This window comes from Prionailurus viverrinus, chromosome C1 (assembly GCF_022837055.1).
Source record: "Prionailurus viverrinus isolate Anna chromosome C1, UM_Priviv_1.0, whole genome shotgun sequence".
Classification (NCBI taxonomy): Eukaryota; Metazoa; Chordata; class Mammalia; order Carnivora; family Felidae; genus Prionailurus; species Prionailurus viverrinus.
Genome location: NC_062568.1, coordinates 195,158,215 through 195,173,987, shown reverse-complemented (window position 1 = coordinate 195,173,987; position 15,773 = coordinate 195,158,215). Strand labels below are relative to the sequence as shown.

The window sequence follows — 15,773 nt, the reverse complement described above, 5'->3', positions numbered from 1 at the left end:
TCAGGGTGAAATGAAGCAAGAGAGGGAAAAACTGATGATGGAAGATAAAGAGGAAAAAACTGCCGGCATATGGAAAAGGAGGGAATCTGGTACGTGAGTGGAGGGGTGGCCTCAGACAACTGACTGGGAATCTCTAGGAACCGGCCGCAGAGCTGAGTATAGGCATGAAGGTGGGTAGACGAGGTGCTGGGATTTCGAGGAAGTCCTGACTACTTCCATTTTCTCAGTGAGGTGGGAGGCGAAGTTAATCAGTTGAGAGACAGGGTAGGGGAGGGTGTCAGAGGTTCGCAAAGGAGAAGATGTGAAATAGTCTTCTGGGAGAGCGGTAGAGAGGAGTACTAGGTGGAGACAGAAGCTACCTGTAGTTCATTGGAAAGGAGCACCAATCTTCCTAAAAGTTTATTTATTATTATTTTTAAAATTTTCTTTAATGTTTATTTTTGAGAAACAGAGCGAGCATGAGCAGGGGAGGGGCAGAGACAGAGGGAGACACAGAACCCGAAGCAGGCTCCAGGCTCCAAGCTGTCAGCACAGAGCCCGACGTGGGGCTCGAACTCACAACCATGAGATCATGACCTGAGCCGAAGTCGGACGCTTAACCGACTGAGCTGCCCAGGTGTCCCAAGTTTATGTATTTATTTATCTTGCGCGCGCGACAGAGAGAGAGAGAGAGAGAGAGAGAGAGAGAGAGAGAGGGAGAGAATCCCAAGCAGGCTCCACACTGTCAGCGTGAGATCATGACCCAAGCCGAAATCGGGAGTCAGACATTTAAATGACTGAGCCACCCAGGTGCCCCAGAAGCACCAATCTTTTCAACAAAGAGAAAGAATATCCCTGGATCAGTGGCATATGCCCTCCCAGAGGTATTCTGTAGGAGCCAGAAGAGGGTCAGCTCACTACAACTCAGCTTAGTTTCCCGTGTGCCAATGTATTGTGTGGCCACCAAAACGATTTTCTCCCGCTGCAAAGCTAATTGTTGCAAGTGAGAGCCTTTGTGTTTTTGGACCCTGTGTCATCTCTTCTCGTCTGCTTAAGCCAGAGCTTCAGACAGGCCCATCGCCCGTCCTCCATGATGCAGCCAGCTCGCACACACAAGACTGATCATGACAGTCCCCTGCCAGGGGAATAAAATCCACTCTCATTTCAGCAAGTACATGGCTTCTCCTCTGGCTTCTGCCCACTTCTCTGCCTGTATGTTCCACCAACTCACTATCCCGAGTGCCAGATACTCTTTTTTTATTTTTTATTTTTTTTTTATTTTTGAGAGAGAGAGACAGAGTGTGAGCGGGGGAGGGGCAGAGTAAGAGGGAGACACAGAATCCGAAGCAGGCTCCAGGCTCCGAGCTGTCAGCACAGAGCCTGACGTGGGGATCGAACTCACAAGCCGTGAGATCATGACCCGAGTCGAAGTCGGACACTCAACGGACTGGGCCACCCAGGTGCCCCCGAGAGCCAGATACTCTAAACACAGTTTCTCAAAACTGACCATACAAGCATCTGCGCCTTCTGTTTAGAAGATCCTTGCCCCTTTCTTGCCTGGAGAATTGTACTCATCGGTTAAGATTAAAGACAAGCAAGGGTGCTTGGGTGGCTCTGTCAGTTAAGCCTCTGACTCCAGCTCAGGTCATGATCTTGTGGTTTGTGACTTTGAGCCCCATATCAGGCTCTGTGCTGATAGCTCGGACCCTGCAGCCTGCTTCAGATTCCGTGTCTCCCTCTCTCTCTGCCCTTCCCCCACTCGTGCTCTGTGTGAGTGTGTCTCTCTCTCAAAAACAAGTAAGAACATTTTTAAAAATTAAAAAAAAAAGATTCAAGACAAGCGTCACTTTGTCTAGGGAGCCTCCTTCCTCGGCTGTCTGTTCCCTTCCATCAGCCAGGCGCCTGCCCTCTGTGTCTCCTCAAGACTGAGCACATATATCGTGGTCATCAGTCACTGGCAGGACAGTGCATCAACTAAGTACGTGGGCTTGGGAATCAGACAAGTTAGGCTGCATTCTGGCCTTGCCACTCAATAACCAGATAACCTTGGACAAATTACTTAAATTTTCTAAGCTTCCTATCTTCATCTATAAAATGGCGTTAATAATAAAAGTACCTGCCGGAGAGGGTCATCTTCAGGATTATACCTCATACTGAATCTATAGTACTCAGTGGAAAGCCTGGCATAATGCAAATCCTCAGTAATCTCCCTTCAGTGTAGGGCTTGCCTCCCTTCCGTCTCCTCTTCTGGTGGTCTCCGTAATAAGTACCTTAGCTCAACAGACATTGGTATTAAAGGCGGAAATACCAATCACGCCATGGTAGGCTCCCCTGTCATATTTAGCTCTTACCTAATGACATGGTGCCAGTAGGAAATGGGGAAAGTGGACTGAGGACCATGTAGTCAGTCTCCATTAAAGTCTAGACTCATGGATCCATTCTTCTCCTACGAGGTGACGGGTGGTGCTCCAAGGTCTCTATTAACCCTGGAAGTCTCTAAACCCAGGCAGGCATAATGGCTCACACAATGAGCAAGAGAAAATGAACAGGCATAAATTTCAAAATGCAAACGGAGGTTCAAAAAGCCAATAAACTCGTAATAGAACAGATGTGTCTTAAAAGCAAACTCAATCCAAGCCGAATTTGTTAGGCAACGGTTGGAATTGTGAATGCGCTCAGGCCACGCAACTAGAAGTCTCGTGTCCAGAGCACAGAGGTGACGGTGCTGCTGTACCGCAACCAGCTGCTCAAGTCGGGGCACCACCCAGGTGTGGTGACAAACAGTGCATCCGAAGGGGATAATAATGGCCACACGGGGAGCTGCACGGGGAACAGGCGCAGGTACCGGGGACATTTAGCTTACTGAGCGGGAAACTCAAGAGAGGACACCATAGGGGACTTAAAGTATCTGAAGACCTGCCATGTGCAAGGGGTCGGGGGCCCCTCTGGGTAGCCCTTGAGGGGATGATCAGGGCAAGTGGGAGGAGTCACAAAGTAGGACATTTTGGTCTTAGGCTGGGGTGAGGCGGAACCTTGGAAACCCAGGCCAGCCTGACCCCCTTCTGAAGGACACTGTGCTAGCACAACATTGGTGGATCAGAGAGGGACATCTGATCCAGAGAGCTCTGGGCCTAAGCTGGACAGTGGCCTACGATGTGTTGCTAGCTAAAGATGAGCTGGTAGAATCAAGCTGTCTCTCTTGGGAATCCGGTCTGGGAAATTCGGGGAAACATGGCAGTGAGCAGCGGGAGCCAAAGATGGGAGGGGGCCGCATCTTTGCGGCCATGAGTGGTTCGAGCTGACTGGAGCTATGAGGGACCAGCAACTGAACAAGCAGAGGCTATTGGCAAGAGGAAAACTAGAGTAGAATATAAGAAAAATACAGACTGGAGCCAAGAGAAAGAGAGATGTCATGAGAGGAAATGAGGCTAAGCCTCATAAGAGAGATGAGAGAGAGAGAGGCCAGTCCTACTTGGGTTCCTGTAACTTTTTGCTTCCCACCGGGCTGGGTGTACTTTCATCAATAAACTCCCCTTTTCTTCTTGAGGTAACTGAGTCAATATCTAGTCCTTGTAACCAAAACAAGCCTAACTAGAGTATCAGTCTTAAAATGGAGAGGCGGAGAGGGCTGACCCTCAGAGAAGCACTCTCCACATGGCAGGGAAGGGGCTATCTCCTCTGGGTGGGAGGATGGACCGATGACCTCTACAGGCCTTGCCATTTAGCTGGTCTGTGATGTATGACACTGGTCATAGGCCTTCCGTGCTTTGTTTTGTTTAAAGCACTTCCACGAATTTAGCCCATTTATCATTATAACCTCCACAATCTACATGAGGTAAGTGATAATGAGTTAGGACCCAAGTAATGGAGTAGAGAGAGGTGAATGTTCGATTTACAGTGAGGAAACCAAGGCTCAGGAGTTCAATGATGAGGCCAAGTTCATTCAGGTAGTAAGAGACAGAGTCAGGGTCTCCGAACTTTCAGCTAAGTGTTCTTTCTGTAATTCTACATAACCCTCTCCTTCGCTCAGGTTTTCCTTGTGCCATAAATCGTCCTGATCTGGGACATGTCGGTATAGACCGCTGTGCAGGGAAATCTAAGGGACCCCATGGCTTCCCCGTAAACCCCAGTTCTCTCCTTACCAAGGTGCTTCTGCAGGAAGGCCAACATGGCCCTCACCATAATCTCTTGACCTTCATAGGGGTCCAAGCTCCCACGGGTTTGAGTGGAGAAGAATTTACCAATCCAGTTACCAGCCACAAAGGCAAAGTCAGTTTGACTCCGATGAACAGAACCACTAGAGGAAAAGAGGAACAAGTAACCGGGATGGGTCTGGAGGCTAAGGCATACTAGTATTTGTTAAGCATTCACCATGTACGAGCTGTTTTATGTGCATTATCTCAATTTTCACAAGAGTCTCATAAGAGAAGCATTTCCCCTTTGACGGAATCCGAGGAAAGGAACTGCCTGAGGTCACACAGCTAGCAAGGGACAGGGTTAGGATTTGAACACAGGGGTGCCTGGCTTCAAAGCTGCCTCGGCCCCTAGAACACAACGTCTGACAGTGCAGGGAAGGGTGGAGTTAGCTGGGGCGGGCAGGTGCAGGGGTGAGGAAGCGAGGTCTGCCACGCCGGCCATTCCTATGTCATTACAAACCACCACACCATGGCTTTCACGTGACTCCTGAACATTCACAAAACATGTCAGCTCCTCTTTCTTCAGAAATGTATCACAAAGTAAACAGGAAAAGGAATCCCCTGTCTTTATTTAAGTAATCAGACAAGTGAGGACAAATGCTTATAAAAGAAGGTTTCTGGATTCGAATTTAAGTTCTTTGATATCAAATACATTTAATTCGAAGGTGAAAAGTTCTCGGTAGGTTCATTTTGGGCTATTGCTCCCAACTCAATTTCCTAATCAATTCAATGAGGGAAGAAAACCTAAATGCCAAGCTTTGGTTGGTATCATGCAGAAAAACTGACTTAAAAAAAAAAATGTGCTGGGGCGCCTGGGTGGCTCAGTCGGTTGAGCGCCCGACTTCAGCTCAGGTCACGATCTCGCGGTCTGTGAGTTCGAGCCCCATGTCAGGCTCTGGGCTGATGGCTCAGAGCCTGGAGCCTGCTTCCGATTCTGTGTCTCCCTCTCTCTCTGCCCCTCCCCCGTTCATGCTCTGTCTCTCTCTGTCTCAAAAATAAATAAACGTTAAAAAAATTAAAAAAAAAAGTGTTACTTAAGGCACACGAAAAAGTGTAAAGAATAAACATAATGGATACCCAGCACTCGGTTTAAGAAGTGATACACTGCCAACAGTTAAATCATCCCCTTCCCGACTGCTCTCCCCTCCCTTGCCACCATTACCCTCCATCTGACTGGCTTGGGGAAACTGTCACGCTGCCATGAGACAAACAGCCAAAGGGAGGGCTGGCCCTCGGGGAGACAGCCCCGCCAAGATGAGCAAGGGTGGCAGACTCCTAGCATTCCAGCGCTTCGGACTTAGCATTTCAGCTACCTGAGTGATTCCAAAGGCCCGTGACACGTAGTTACTTGTCGTCTTGCTAAGACAGAACGTGGGATCCTTGACGCCTGCGCTATTAGGCTCTGTTAGGCTCGAGTGCAGGGCGGAAGCAAGTCAGAGATCTGTCAGTGAGCCTTCAGCCCTGCACCTGAACTGTGTGCCACTTATGAGCTATGGTACGTATCTCAAAGTCACTCAAAAAATTTTCTTTCTGTGAAAAATGGCTCCTGAAAGAAAACCATCTGATAGTGCCAGCAATGGAAGTGAAGAGTATGGTTTCTCTTGGGCAGAATATAGATGGTTTGCGGAAGGTATCTGAATTTAGGTGTTCAAGGTCTCCTGAGGCCTATCTCCTGAACGTCGAAGGGCTACTACATTTACAGTCTTCAAAAGACTCGGTGAAATTCCCAAATGAGGTTCGAGATCTCTGGAGTCCACCCCGACCCACACTTGTCCTCTCCAGGGGAAAGAGTTGCTTTCTGTTCCAGAAAGCAACAGGTAAATCCTGTCATCAGTCATATGAACTAGTAAAGGAATTGCTGTAGATAGAGCTAAGTGGAAACGGACAGCTAGGAAATCCTAAAGGAATGAATAAGGCTTTGCACTTCAGGAAGTATTCAGGTGCTGTATTAATGGGGAGAACTTAGGGATAATGTAGAAGAAACTAAGAGAGCCACAGCTAGGTAGCAAATGGCGAGGACACTGGGGATCGTGACCCTGGGGCTTACTCACAGGACAGTTATGATCCTGGATTGCTCGTGCTGAGCACATATCTTCTTCATCAAGTTGATACTCTCCACTGTCTGGAATTTCTCAGCATTGATAAAGAACACAGGGCCTCGGGCCTTGGGGTAAAAGTCATGTTCCAGAGGAAACATCCAAGCATCCAGAGCCACAGCACACCTGTCATGGAACCAGACATTTGGAATAGCCATGCAGAAACCCAGGTAAGAGTAGTTAGGGTAGAGGGGGAAGGGGCAGGGCTCTTCCCTTCAGGGGGACAAAAGCTCAGAAAGCCAGGAAGGGGGTACCAGGGTCCAGACACTTCAGTTAGGATCTTGGGTAGAGATCAGTTTTACCTGTCACCAAAGACTCTTCTAGATTTTAAACTCACTGAGAGCAAGGGTCAGACCTTCTCTGGATCTACTCAGGTTGCTGACCTGGGTTACTCAGAAGGTACTTCATTCATTCGACATTCACTGAGTACCTACTATGTGCTTAGCTCTGTGCTGTGGATACAGAGATAAATGACACAGTTCTTGCTCTCATGGAGCTCCCAGTCTAGAAAGGGAGACAGAACAGACAAGGTAACGAAATGCAGCTTAGTGCCCTGACGGCACAAGGAGCTATGTGAGAACACAGCATGTACGGCATGGGAGGTCAGGAAAAGGTTCCTCGATGCCACAACTCAAAGACATGGCCAGTGTGGCAAGCAGTAATCTGTCACCTGGGGCAAAACTAAGGACCCAAGATTAGCACCCCACCCCCAAAGTTCCTCCGGTCTTCTCCATATCAATGAAGGACATTCATCTCCCACTCAGATGATGCATACAAAAATGAAAAACCTGACTCCTCTTTCCTTCACCTCATACATCACCAAGTCCTGAAAATTCTAAAATATATCCTGACTCAATTCACATCTCTCCATCCTGCCACCTCTGTCCTAATGCAAACCCATCACCTCTGACCTTGACTCTGAAATAGCTTTCCTCTAACTAGCCTCCTGGTTTTCAGTCTTGTCCTGCCACAGTCCATTCTTCACACAGTAGCCAGAGGGATCTTTACAAGTGCAAATAAGATTTTTCTCGGGGCGGGGTTGAGGGGGGTGGTGCTGGCTCAGCAGGAAGAGCATGTGACTCTTGATCTTGGGGTCATGAGTTTGAGCCCCATGTGGAGTGTAGCAATTAGTTTAATAAATAAATAAATAATAAAATAAAATAAAATAAAATAAAATAATAAGTGAATAAATAAATAAAGATTTTTTTTTTCTGCTTAAAATCCTTCAATGGTTTCCCATCATACCTGGAATAAAATCAAACTCCCTCACTGTGGCCAAAAGGCCCTGTGACCTAGCCCCTGTTTATCTCTCTGATCACATCTTGAGCCACTTCCCCCTCACTCACTGTGCCTCTCCCACACTGACACAGCAAGCTTCTTTCTACCTCAGGGCCTTTGCATTAGCTGTTCCCTCTTCCTAGAATGATCCCCTAGACCTTTATATGGTTAGTTTCTTTGTTAAGTCTTGGTTTATGTCACTTTCTCCAAAAAACCTCCAATTACTCTGGCATATCGGCCTCTTATTTGCTTCACTACACTTGGGGACTGGGGATTTGACTGTTTATTAGTCCATCTCCTCCCACAATAACATAATTCCATGAAATCTTAGACCCACTGAACCCTCAGCCCCCAAAACAGTGCCTAGTATATAACTCTTGTGTGACAAACACATGCTGAATGAATGGTGTGTGCTCACAGAAGCATCGCTGGGAAACTCACCGAAACTGGGTCTCCTTGGCCAAAGCCAGTATCGCCGTGGCCCCACCAAATGAATGTCCCATCACAGCCACGCGGCTCATGTTGATGCTACCCTGAGGAAAGCAGAGAACTGAGCCAAATCAGAAACGAGGGGTTGCTTTTCCGGGAATTCTTCAGAGGCAAGAGGCAAAGAGTGAGAGTGATGTGGAAGTACAGTACAGTGGGTGAACTCCCACCCGCACGTTAAGAACCTCTTGCTCACCGGAGAGCAGCCAGTCAGGCATTCCCCAGGCTGAACAGCTTTCTGTAGTCAGGAATTCTGAAAACTATGTTTTCCACCTTTGTTTTTGTAATCATACTTCCTGTAACACCCGGACCAGAGGAGACATTCAAATATATACCAACAGGGGCGCCTGGGTGGCTCAGTCAATTAAGCATCCAACCTCAGCTCAGGTCATGATCTCGTGGTTTGTGAGTTCGAGTCCCGTGTCAGGCTCTGTGCTGACAGCTCAGAGCCTGGAGCCTGCTTCGGATTCTGTGTCTCCCTCTCTCTCTGCCCCTTCCCTGCTCACGCTCTGTCTCTCACTCTCTCTCAAAAATAAATAAACATTAAAAAAAAAAAAAAAAAAGGGGCGCCTGGGTGGCGTAGTCGGTTAAGCGTCCGACTTCAGCCAGGTCACGATCTCGCGGTCCGTGAGTTCGAGCCCCGCGTCAGGCTCTGGGCTGATGGCTCAGAGCCTGGAGCCTGTTTCCGTTTCTGTCTCTCCCTCTCTCTCTGCCCCTCGCCCGTTCATGCTCTGTCTCTCTCTGTCCCAAAAATAAATAAACGTTGAAAAAAAAAAATTAAAAAAATATATATATATACACACACACGCATAAATGAATGGGCATAAATGATGTGATTCCACGCTGACCCATCAGTGTAAGAGCACGTTAAGAACAAGAACTGTCTCTGGCCTCTAGACCCCTGCCTTACAGCCAGTCCAACAGGCTGACACGTGCACCAAGCCAAGGACAGAACAGAAAGCTCCTGCCACCTGTCATTTTCCTCTGAAGTGAGGCGTGCTCATCCAGAAACAGACTCAGGGTCTCCTTCCTCTGGGCATCTGTCCTGACGTTTCTCTAGCAGTGAGTCTGGTTGCTCGAACATGCTCCGCAAGTATCTATTTCTGGTTGTCCACAGAAGCCTGCAGGGCTTGGTTATATAAAAAGCCACTGCAGCTGCCTGCTAAGGGGCTCGGAAAATCTCTCTAGCCTTTGCTGTCCAGCCTCTGCCCGGCTCCCATGCTCTCCCCTGCTCTCCCCAATTTCTAACCCAAGGCTTTGTATCCAAATTCTCCCCCCTTGCTCAGTACCTTCTGACCAACAACTTGGCTGGTGGCCACTTCAGGTTTTTTTAATAGGTTAATATATTTATAAATCCCTAAAATCAGGAATATATAGCAAAGTCACCCGTGTACCACGTTCCCTTTTCCCACAGCTACCCAACACCTATCCCTACACGGGTAACTTTCTTCAGTGTCTTTGCAGAGCTTACTTACATGCATACAGGTAAATGTGACTCTATACTTCCCCCCCCCTTTTTATACAAGTGGCATTGTGTCTTACCTTTGTACATAATAATATTAGTACATAAAGACCTTTCTTATCCTTTTTACAGCTACAATGGGTTTCACCATGGCATAGACAGTTGGCTGATCCCCAAATCTGTCTTCTTCCTGGACAGACAGCTAGACTCTATTGCCTAGCAGTTGGATGTGGCCTTGGGACCGAGTTCTAGCCGACGGAATGAGCACGAAAGCGGTATCTCCACATCCAAGCTTGGCCCATAAAAAGTGTTTCATACAAACCTCTACACCCTTTCCAATTCCTGAACTACTGCACACAGTGGAGTTGGGTTTCACAAGTGGAAGAGGGTAGAGCTATGAGCTGAAAGGAGCCTGGATCCCTGAGTTAGCTCATGCATAGGAGCACCCATTTTCGACTTTACGTGGGAGAGAATTAAATTTCCATTGTGTTAAGCCGCTGAGATTTGGGACTTACAAGTTACGGCAATTAACATTCCCAAAACTAATACATCCATTGTTCCATAATCTATTAAACCACTTCCCTTACTGGAGAACACTTAGGATACTATCAAGCTTTCGCTATTACAAACAACAGTGGAATGATTAACCTTGTACGTACATCACGTTGCATGGGTACAAGTATCTACAGAATAAATTCCAAGAAGTGGACGCTGCTGGGTCAAATAATATGTGCATTTGTGCTTTTGATAAGTATCGCCAAACTCTCCTGCATGGGGCAATCTATAATCTCTACTTCCCCACAGTCTTGCCAACAAGAGTGAGTAATCAATTTTCAGATCGTAATCTGATAGACGAAAACGTTCTTAGCTTTTCTTATTCTGTATTTCTCCAAAATACAACAATCGAACTAAACTCCAGCCTGCCTAATGTTGGTCTTAGGCTCACAGGCGTGCAGCCCTGCACTTCAGTGCCCAGGACCCTGCTTGTCTAGTGGGGGTTGATGACATACATCAAATAGTTGGTAAAGCGCTTCAGATCTCTGCCTTGCCAACTGGGCATCCAGGCAGATACTCTGCCCTGGAAGACGCTACTAGAGCCTTTACGAGGTATTTTCTTTTTCATTTATTTTTATTATACAGAGAGCCAGAGTGGTGGGGGGAGAGGGGTGGGGGAGGGGAGAGAGAGAAAGAGAGAGAGAGAGAGAGAGAGAGAGAGAGAGAGAGAGACTCTCATGCAGGGCTCTATGCTCAGTGCAGAGCCCGAGGTGGGGCTCGATCCCATGACCTCGGGATCACGACCTGAGCTGAAATCGAGTCAAATGTTCAACTGACTGAGCCATCCAGGTGCCCCTAAAAGTTACTTTGTAGTAAGGTTTTGGGGCCCACAGCACAGGCTTTGGGATCCAAAAGCCCCAGTTTGAAGCCTGAGCCTACCACTTACTTAGCTGTGTCACCCTGGGTAGATAGTCTCTTTGATCTTTGGTTTCGTTCTATGCAAAGAGATAATACTTCCCGCATAAGTTTGAGAGTAAGGGCTCTCATCACGGTAAGTACTCATAAGGCAGTAATTGTTATTTTTTTATATATATACATACACCATTCTCACTTATGCAATGGAATATTACACAGCTATTAAAAATCATGCCCTAGAAAATATTCACTGGCATAAGACAACATCCAGACTATTTTGCTAAGTGAAAAAAAAAAAGGCCATACAAAAGCTTGTATTAAATGATAACATTATTGCTTTTAAAAATGTACACGTATACGTTATGCATTTTAAAAGAACTAGAAAGCCTGGGGCACCTGGGTGGCTCAGTGAGTTGAGTGTCTGACTCTTGATTTCAGCTCAGGTCATGATCCTAGGGTTGTCTGTGCTGAGCACCAGCCTGCTTAAGATTCTATCTCTGCCCCTCCCCCTGCTTGCAGGCTTCCTCTCTCTCAAAATAAATAAGTAAATAAATAGATAAATAAAAGAACTGGAAGGACAAACATCAAAATGTAGAAAAACTATTTTTTTCTTCATGCTTTTGTGTGATTTCTTGGTGGTCTAAATAGAGCCTGAGCTATTTTTGAAATCAGGTGGGAAAGATAGGGGGGTTGGGAATGTATCTTCATAGGCAGCAAATTCCATAGCCAAGACAGTGTCTATCCTCCTGGGAGGATTTCTGAGATCCTCTTGAGGGAAGGAATTAGCCTGCTGTGGACGCAGGTTGTTTGTGGCTCGAAAGCCCTTCCTCTGGGGACCGAAACATCTCTTCCTTATCCGTGTGGCCCTGTAGGGCTGCCAGTCCTGGTGCTCAGGTTCCCCTGACCCAGAAGTGGGGGTAGAACTGAGGCAGGCCAATCTATCTGCCCCACTTAACAGCTGTCCTTTTGGTACAGTGATAGATCTAGAAGGGACAAGTAACCCAAGCAGGGCCACGGCCTTCCCAGAATAGTGGAGGCAACAGAATCTCTCTTCCTGTTAAATCTGGAGCTGAACTGAAAAAACGCTTGGGGTGGGGCGCCTGGGTGGCTCAGTAGGTTAAGCATCTGATTTCGGCTCAGGTCATGATCTCGTGGTTCGTGAGTTTGAGCCCTGTGTCAGACTTTCTACTGTCAGCGCAGAGCCTGCTTCAGATCCTCTGTCCTCCTCTCTCTCTGCCCCTTCCTTGCTTGTGCTTTCTCTCTCTCAAAATAAATAAGCAAACTTAAAAAAAAACACAGGTTCAGGCTGCCAGCAACATCTTTCTTGTCTGATGGGGGGGGGGGGTGCAGTGAGAATGGAGCTCACACACACAGAGTGGAACTGAGCCAGGAGAAGGTAGAGAGAGTGCCGGGACTTTGATGACAACGTCTGAGACCCTGGATCTAGCTACACTGGCCTGAAGCCTGTCTGCCTTGGGTCTTCCCACTTACTTGAGTCAATAAATTCTCTTTCAGTTTAAGCTAATGAGTTAGGTTTCTGTTATTTGTAACCAAAAAAGTCCTGATGAATATGTGTGCTCAGGGTCATACCGACGGCTGCCATACCTTCAAAGTCATCAGATCCAACCCGCCAGGCAAGATGTTGAGGACGATCTGCCCAGCAGTGACCTCTTGCAGGATCTTCAACACCCGTGCACACTCGCTTACCCTCTGATGCACCTGCAACACAGACAGTCCTGGTGGGAGCTGGAACGCCGCACAATCATCCAGCAAGGATCTCACTCTCCGACAGAGCCAAGGAAGAATGCAGGATAGCTTGCCCACCCACATCTCAGCAAGCACTGTGGGTTCCACATCCTGAGAAAGGCTCAGCAACCTCCTAGCAGCTCACATAAGCACCACCTAACAGTTCACTGCAGTCAGCACTGCCATACAGACTCTCTACCCACCTCCCCACGGGGGTGTCAAGAGGACCGAATAAGACAACACATATGAAAGCACCTTGAACACAAAAGGAGCAAGAGTGTTTTTGAATCAGCCTAGTACCGGATTCTACATGCCTATTAACAACATACATTTATTGCTTTTGTCTGTCTAGCACTTATCTGCTCCTACTTTGCCCACTAACCCTGACCTTTGAGGACTGTGCTCCCCTCAAATCTATCAATGTACTTCTGATGGGAATTTCCCATTTGGGTATCTCTCCCCAGTCTAGGAGCCTCCCTCCAGGGTTTTTCATTTTCAACCTGCAGCTTGAGGCAGGTATGATGACTGGGAGACAACCCCCAAAGAGCCTAATTCTCTCAGATGGGGAGCTGAAACATACGCAAGCTCAGACTGTCACGAGCTACGGTTCTAACCTCAGAAGGTAAGCCAGTTTGCAGACAAGACCAACCAGCAGAGCAGAGATGAGAAAGAAAGAAAGAAAGAAAGGTCTTGACCATATCTGTCTGGCTCCCGTGGTCCTGCCCCACTTACAACTGCCTGGATAAGCCAACCAAGTCTCCATTTGGCCTAACGAGATTAAATGGACTTTCTGTCACCTGCAATTGTAAAAGTCTTGATTAATACCCCATTTCTCTGATGTGGCAAGCTCAGACCCACTATGGCTGAGATTTCAGGACAGAAGGTTAGTGAAAAGTCTTCTTAGTGACTATAGTAGGAGGAAGACAGGTAAACTCTCCCTTCCCCAACTGGCACAAGCCTACCTGGCAATTTCGGACATGGAATTCCTTCTCCCCTTCTTCAATCTGACGGTGAGGGATCCATTCCTCCTCCAGCGACTCATTAGGGAGCTGGTTCTCCTCTGGGGCCTGCTTGCAGAAACAGGTGGTCGCGGCTGACCCGTCCCTGAAATACACATGCCACCAGAGACACCAAGAAGACACTCTTCAGCTTATTTCTCCCCTTTACCAAATCCTCCATTTCCGCCAAGATACCCTGGATCATCCTTTGGCCAGGAGGGAAAAAGATCTGGGGGCATACACAGGAGAGGAGAAAAACCCTGAAATGGAAGACTGATAGGTTTGAACCCCAATTTAGCGGTGTCACCTTCAGCAAGTGAACCTCTGAACCGTGGTTTCCTCACCTTTAAAATGAGTATAAGGGCGCCTGGGGGGCTCAGTCGGTTAAGTGACCGACTTCAGCTCAGGTCACGATCTCCCAGTTCGTGGGCTCACGCCCCGCATCGGGCTCGGTGCTGACAGCCCGGAGCCTGGAGCCTGCTTTGGATTCTGTGTCTTCCTCTCTCTCTGCCCCTCCCCTGTGCGCACATGCGTGCGCTCTCTCTCTCTCCCTCCCTCCCTCCCTCTCAAAAATAAATGAAACAATAAAACATTAAAAAAAATTTTTTTTTAAATGAGTATAATACCTGCTTTGCGTGGTTGTTGTGAAGACTAAAAGTACCATCTCAATATGGGTCTAGCCTATATCCTAGCCCACGGCAGGCATCCAATCTATTATACTTCGTTATGACTGCCGTCCCCTCACCTGTGTTCTGGAACAGCCACCACAAAGCCGTGGGAGGCCAGCTCCATGCAGAAGGCTGAATACAGTGTCCTAGAGATGCAGGAAGGAAGAAAGAGAGAAGTGGTCAAAAGAATTGCCCACCTGCAGCCCCCAATCCAACCATACTTGGCTAGTGACCATCTCAAAAGATTGAATGGAGGAAGCTTCCTTTGGAATAGCCCTCCTCAAGGTACTTTCTCCGGCCAGCATACCACTTGTCTCCCCAAGGTTCCAAGAAGCATGTGGAAATCCATCCATGATGTTTTCAACCCCATATGAACCTTGACTTATCTCCTCCAGCACCCCCCAATACAGTTTGGCTACTTCGACAATTGCATTTTTATTGTCTATATGTTGTATGTCTCCCAAATTCGTTGGTCAGATCCTCGAAGACAGACACTCTGGCTATTTCTGTAATATGCAAATCTGCCCGTCAGTTAGCATGTGATTTTTTTGGTCTGTCCTCCAACTTCCCAGAAAAAAAGCAATATGGCAGACACTGTTCGCTGCCTACTCTAAACACTTACTTTTCCCTCCGCCTTAGTAACAGAATCTGATTTTCAGCTCAAGATAGTTATGCCATCAATTATGACATTTCTCAGCCTCCCCTGCAGCCAGGTTTAACTGTGTGATTAAGTTCCAGCCCAGCAATAGAAATATAATACCGCCCTCATAATTAATTAAAATTCTCTAGTAGATATATATTTTAATGTGTACTTACTTATTTCTGAGAGACAGAGAGAGAGGCAGAGAGAGAGAAAGAGAAGCCCAAGTAGGCTCCATACTGATAGCACAGAGCCCGATGCAGGGCTCAAACTCATGAACTGTGAGATCATGACCTGAGCTGAAATCAACAGACTGATTTCAGCTCAACTGACTGAACCACCCAGGCACCCTGGTATATGTTTTAAACTCAACAACAACAAAAAAAACCAAAAAAACAACCCAGATGGGATTAATTTTAATAATATGTTACATTTAACTCAATAGAGCCAAGACATTATCATTTTGACATATAATCAAAATGTCTGAATTAGGGATACCTGGCTGGTTCAGTTGGTAGAGCATCCTACTCTTGACCTTGCGGTCATGAGTTTGAACCTTTGAGCCCCACGCTGGGTGTAGAGATTACTTTAATTTTTTTTTTTTTTAAGATTTATTCATTTTTCAGAGACAGACAGAGCGTGAGTCGGGGAGGGGCAGAGAGAGAGGGAGACACAGAATCCCAAGCAGGCTCCGGGCTGCTCAGAGCCTGACATGGGGTTCAAACCCACAAACCACGAGATCATGACCTGACCCAAAGTCAAATGCTTAACAGACTGAGCCACCCAGGCTCCCCGGGATTACTTTAAATAAAAA

At 47.2% G+C, this 15,773-nt stretch overlaps 1 protein-coding gene across 9 annotated transcripts in view; it reads right to left on the bottom strand.

The window, feature by feature from the left end:
* PAFAH2 (platelet activating factor acetylhydrolase 2) overlaps positions 1-15,773 on the bottom strand; it is a 57,104-nt gene that overhangs the window by 22,000 nt on the left and 19,331 nt on the right. For 6 of the 9 annotated variants that reach the window (XR_007154697.1, XR_007154696.1, XM_047870270.1 and 3 more), the window contains 6 exons: positions 14,397-14,465; positions 13,616-13,757; positions 12,513-12,626; positions 7,991-8,082; positions 6,227-6,397; positions 4,122-4,276 (listed from right to left, as the gene is read on the bottom strand). Coding sequence is in view for 6 of the 9 variants with exons in the window: in XM_047870270.1 (XP_047726226.1) it covers positions 4,122-4,276; positions 6,227-6,397; positions 7,991-8,082; positions 12,513-12,626; positions 13,616-13,757; positions 14,397-14,465 (743 nt within the window). In the remaining 3 variants the exon portion in view is untranslated. The remainder of the gene's footprint in view (positions 1-4,121; positions 4,277-6,226; positions 6,398-7,990; positions 8,083-12,512; positions 12,627-13,615; positions 13,758-14,396; positions 14,466-15,773) is intronic. The other 3 variants (XR_007154698.1, XM_047870274.1, XM_047870273.1) reach the window with 1 other exon arrangement.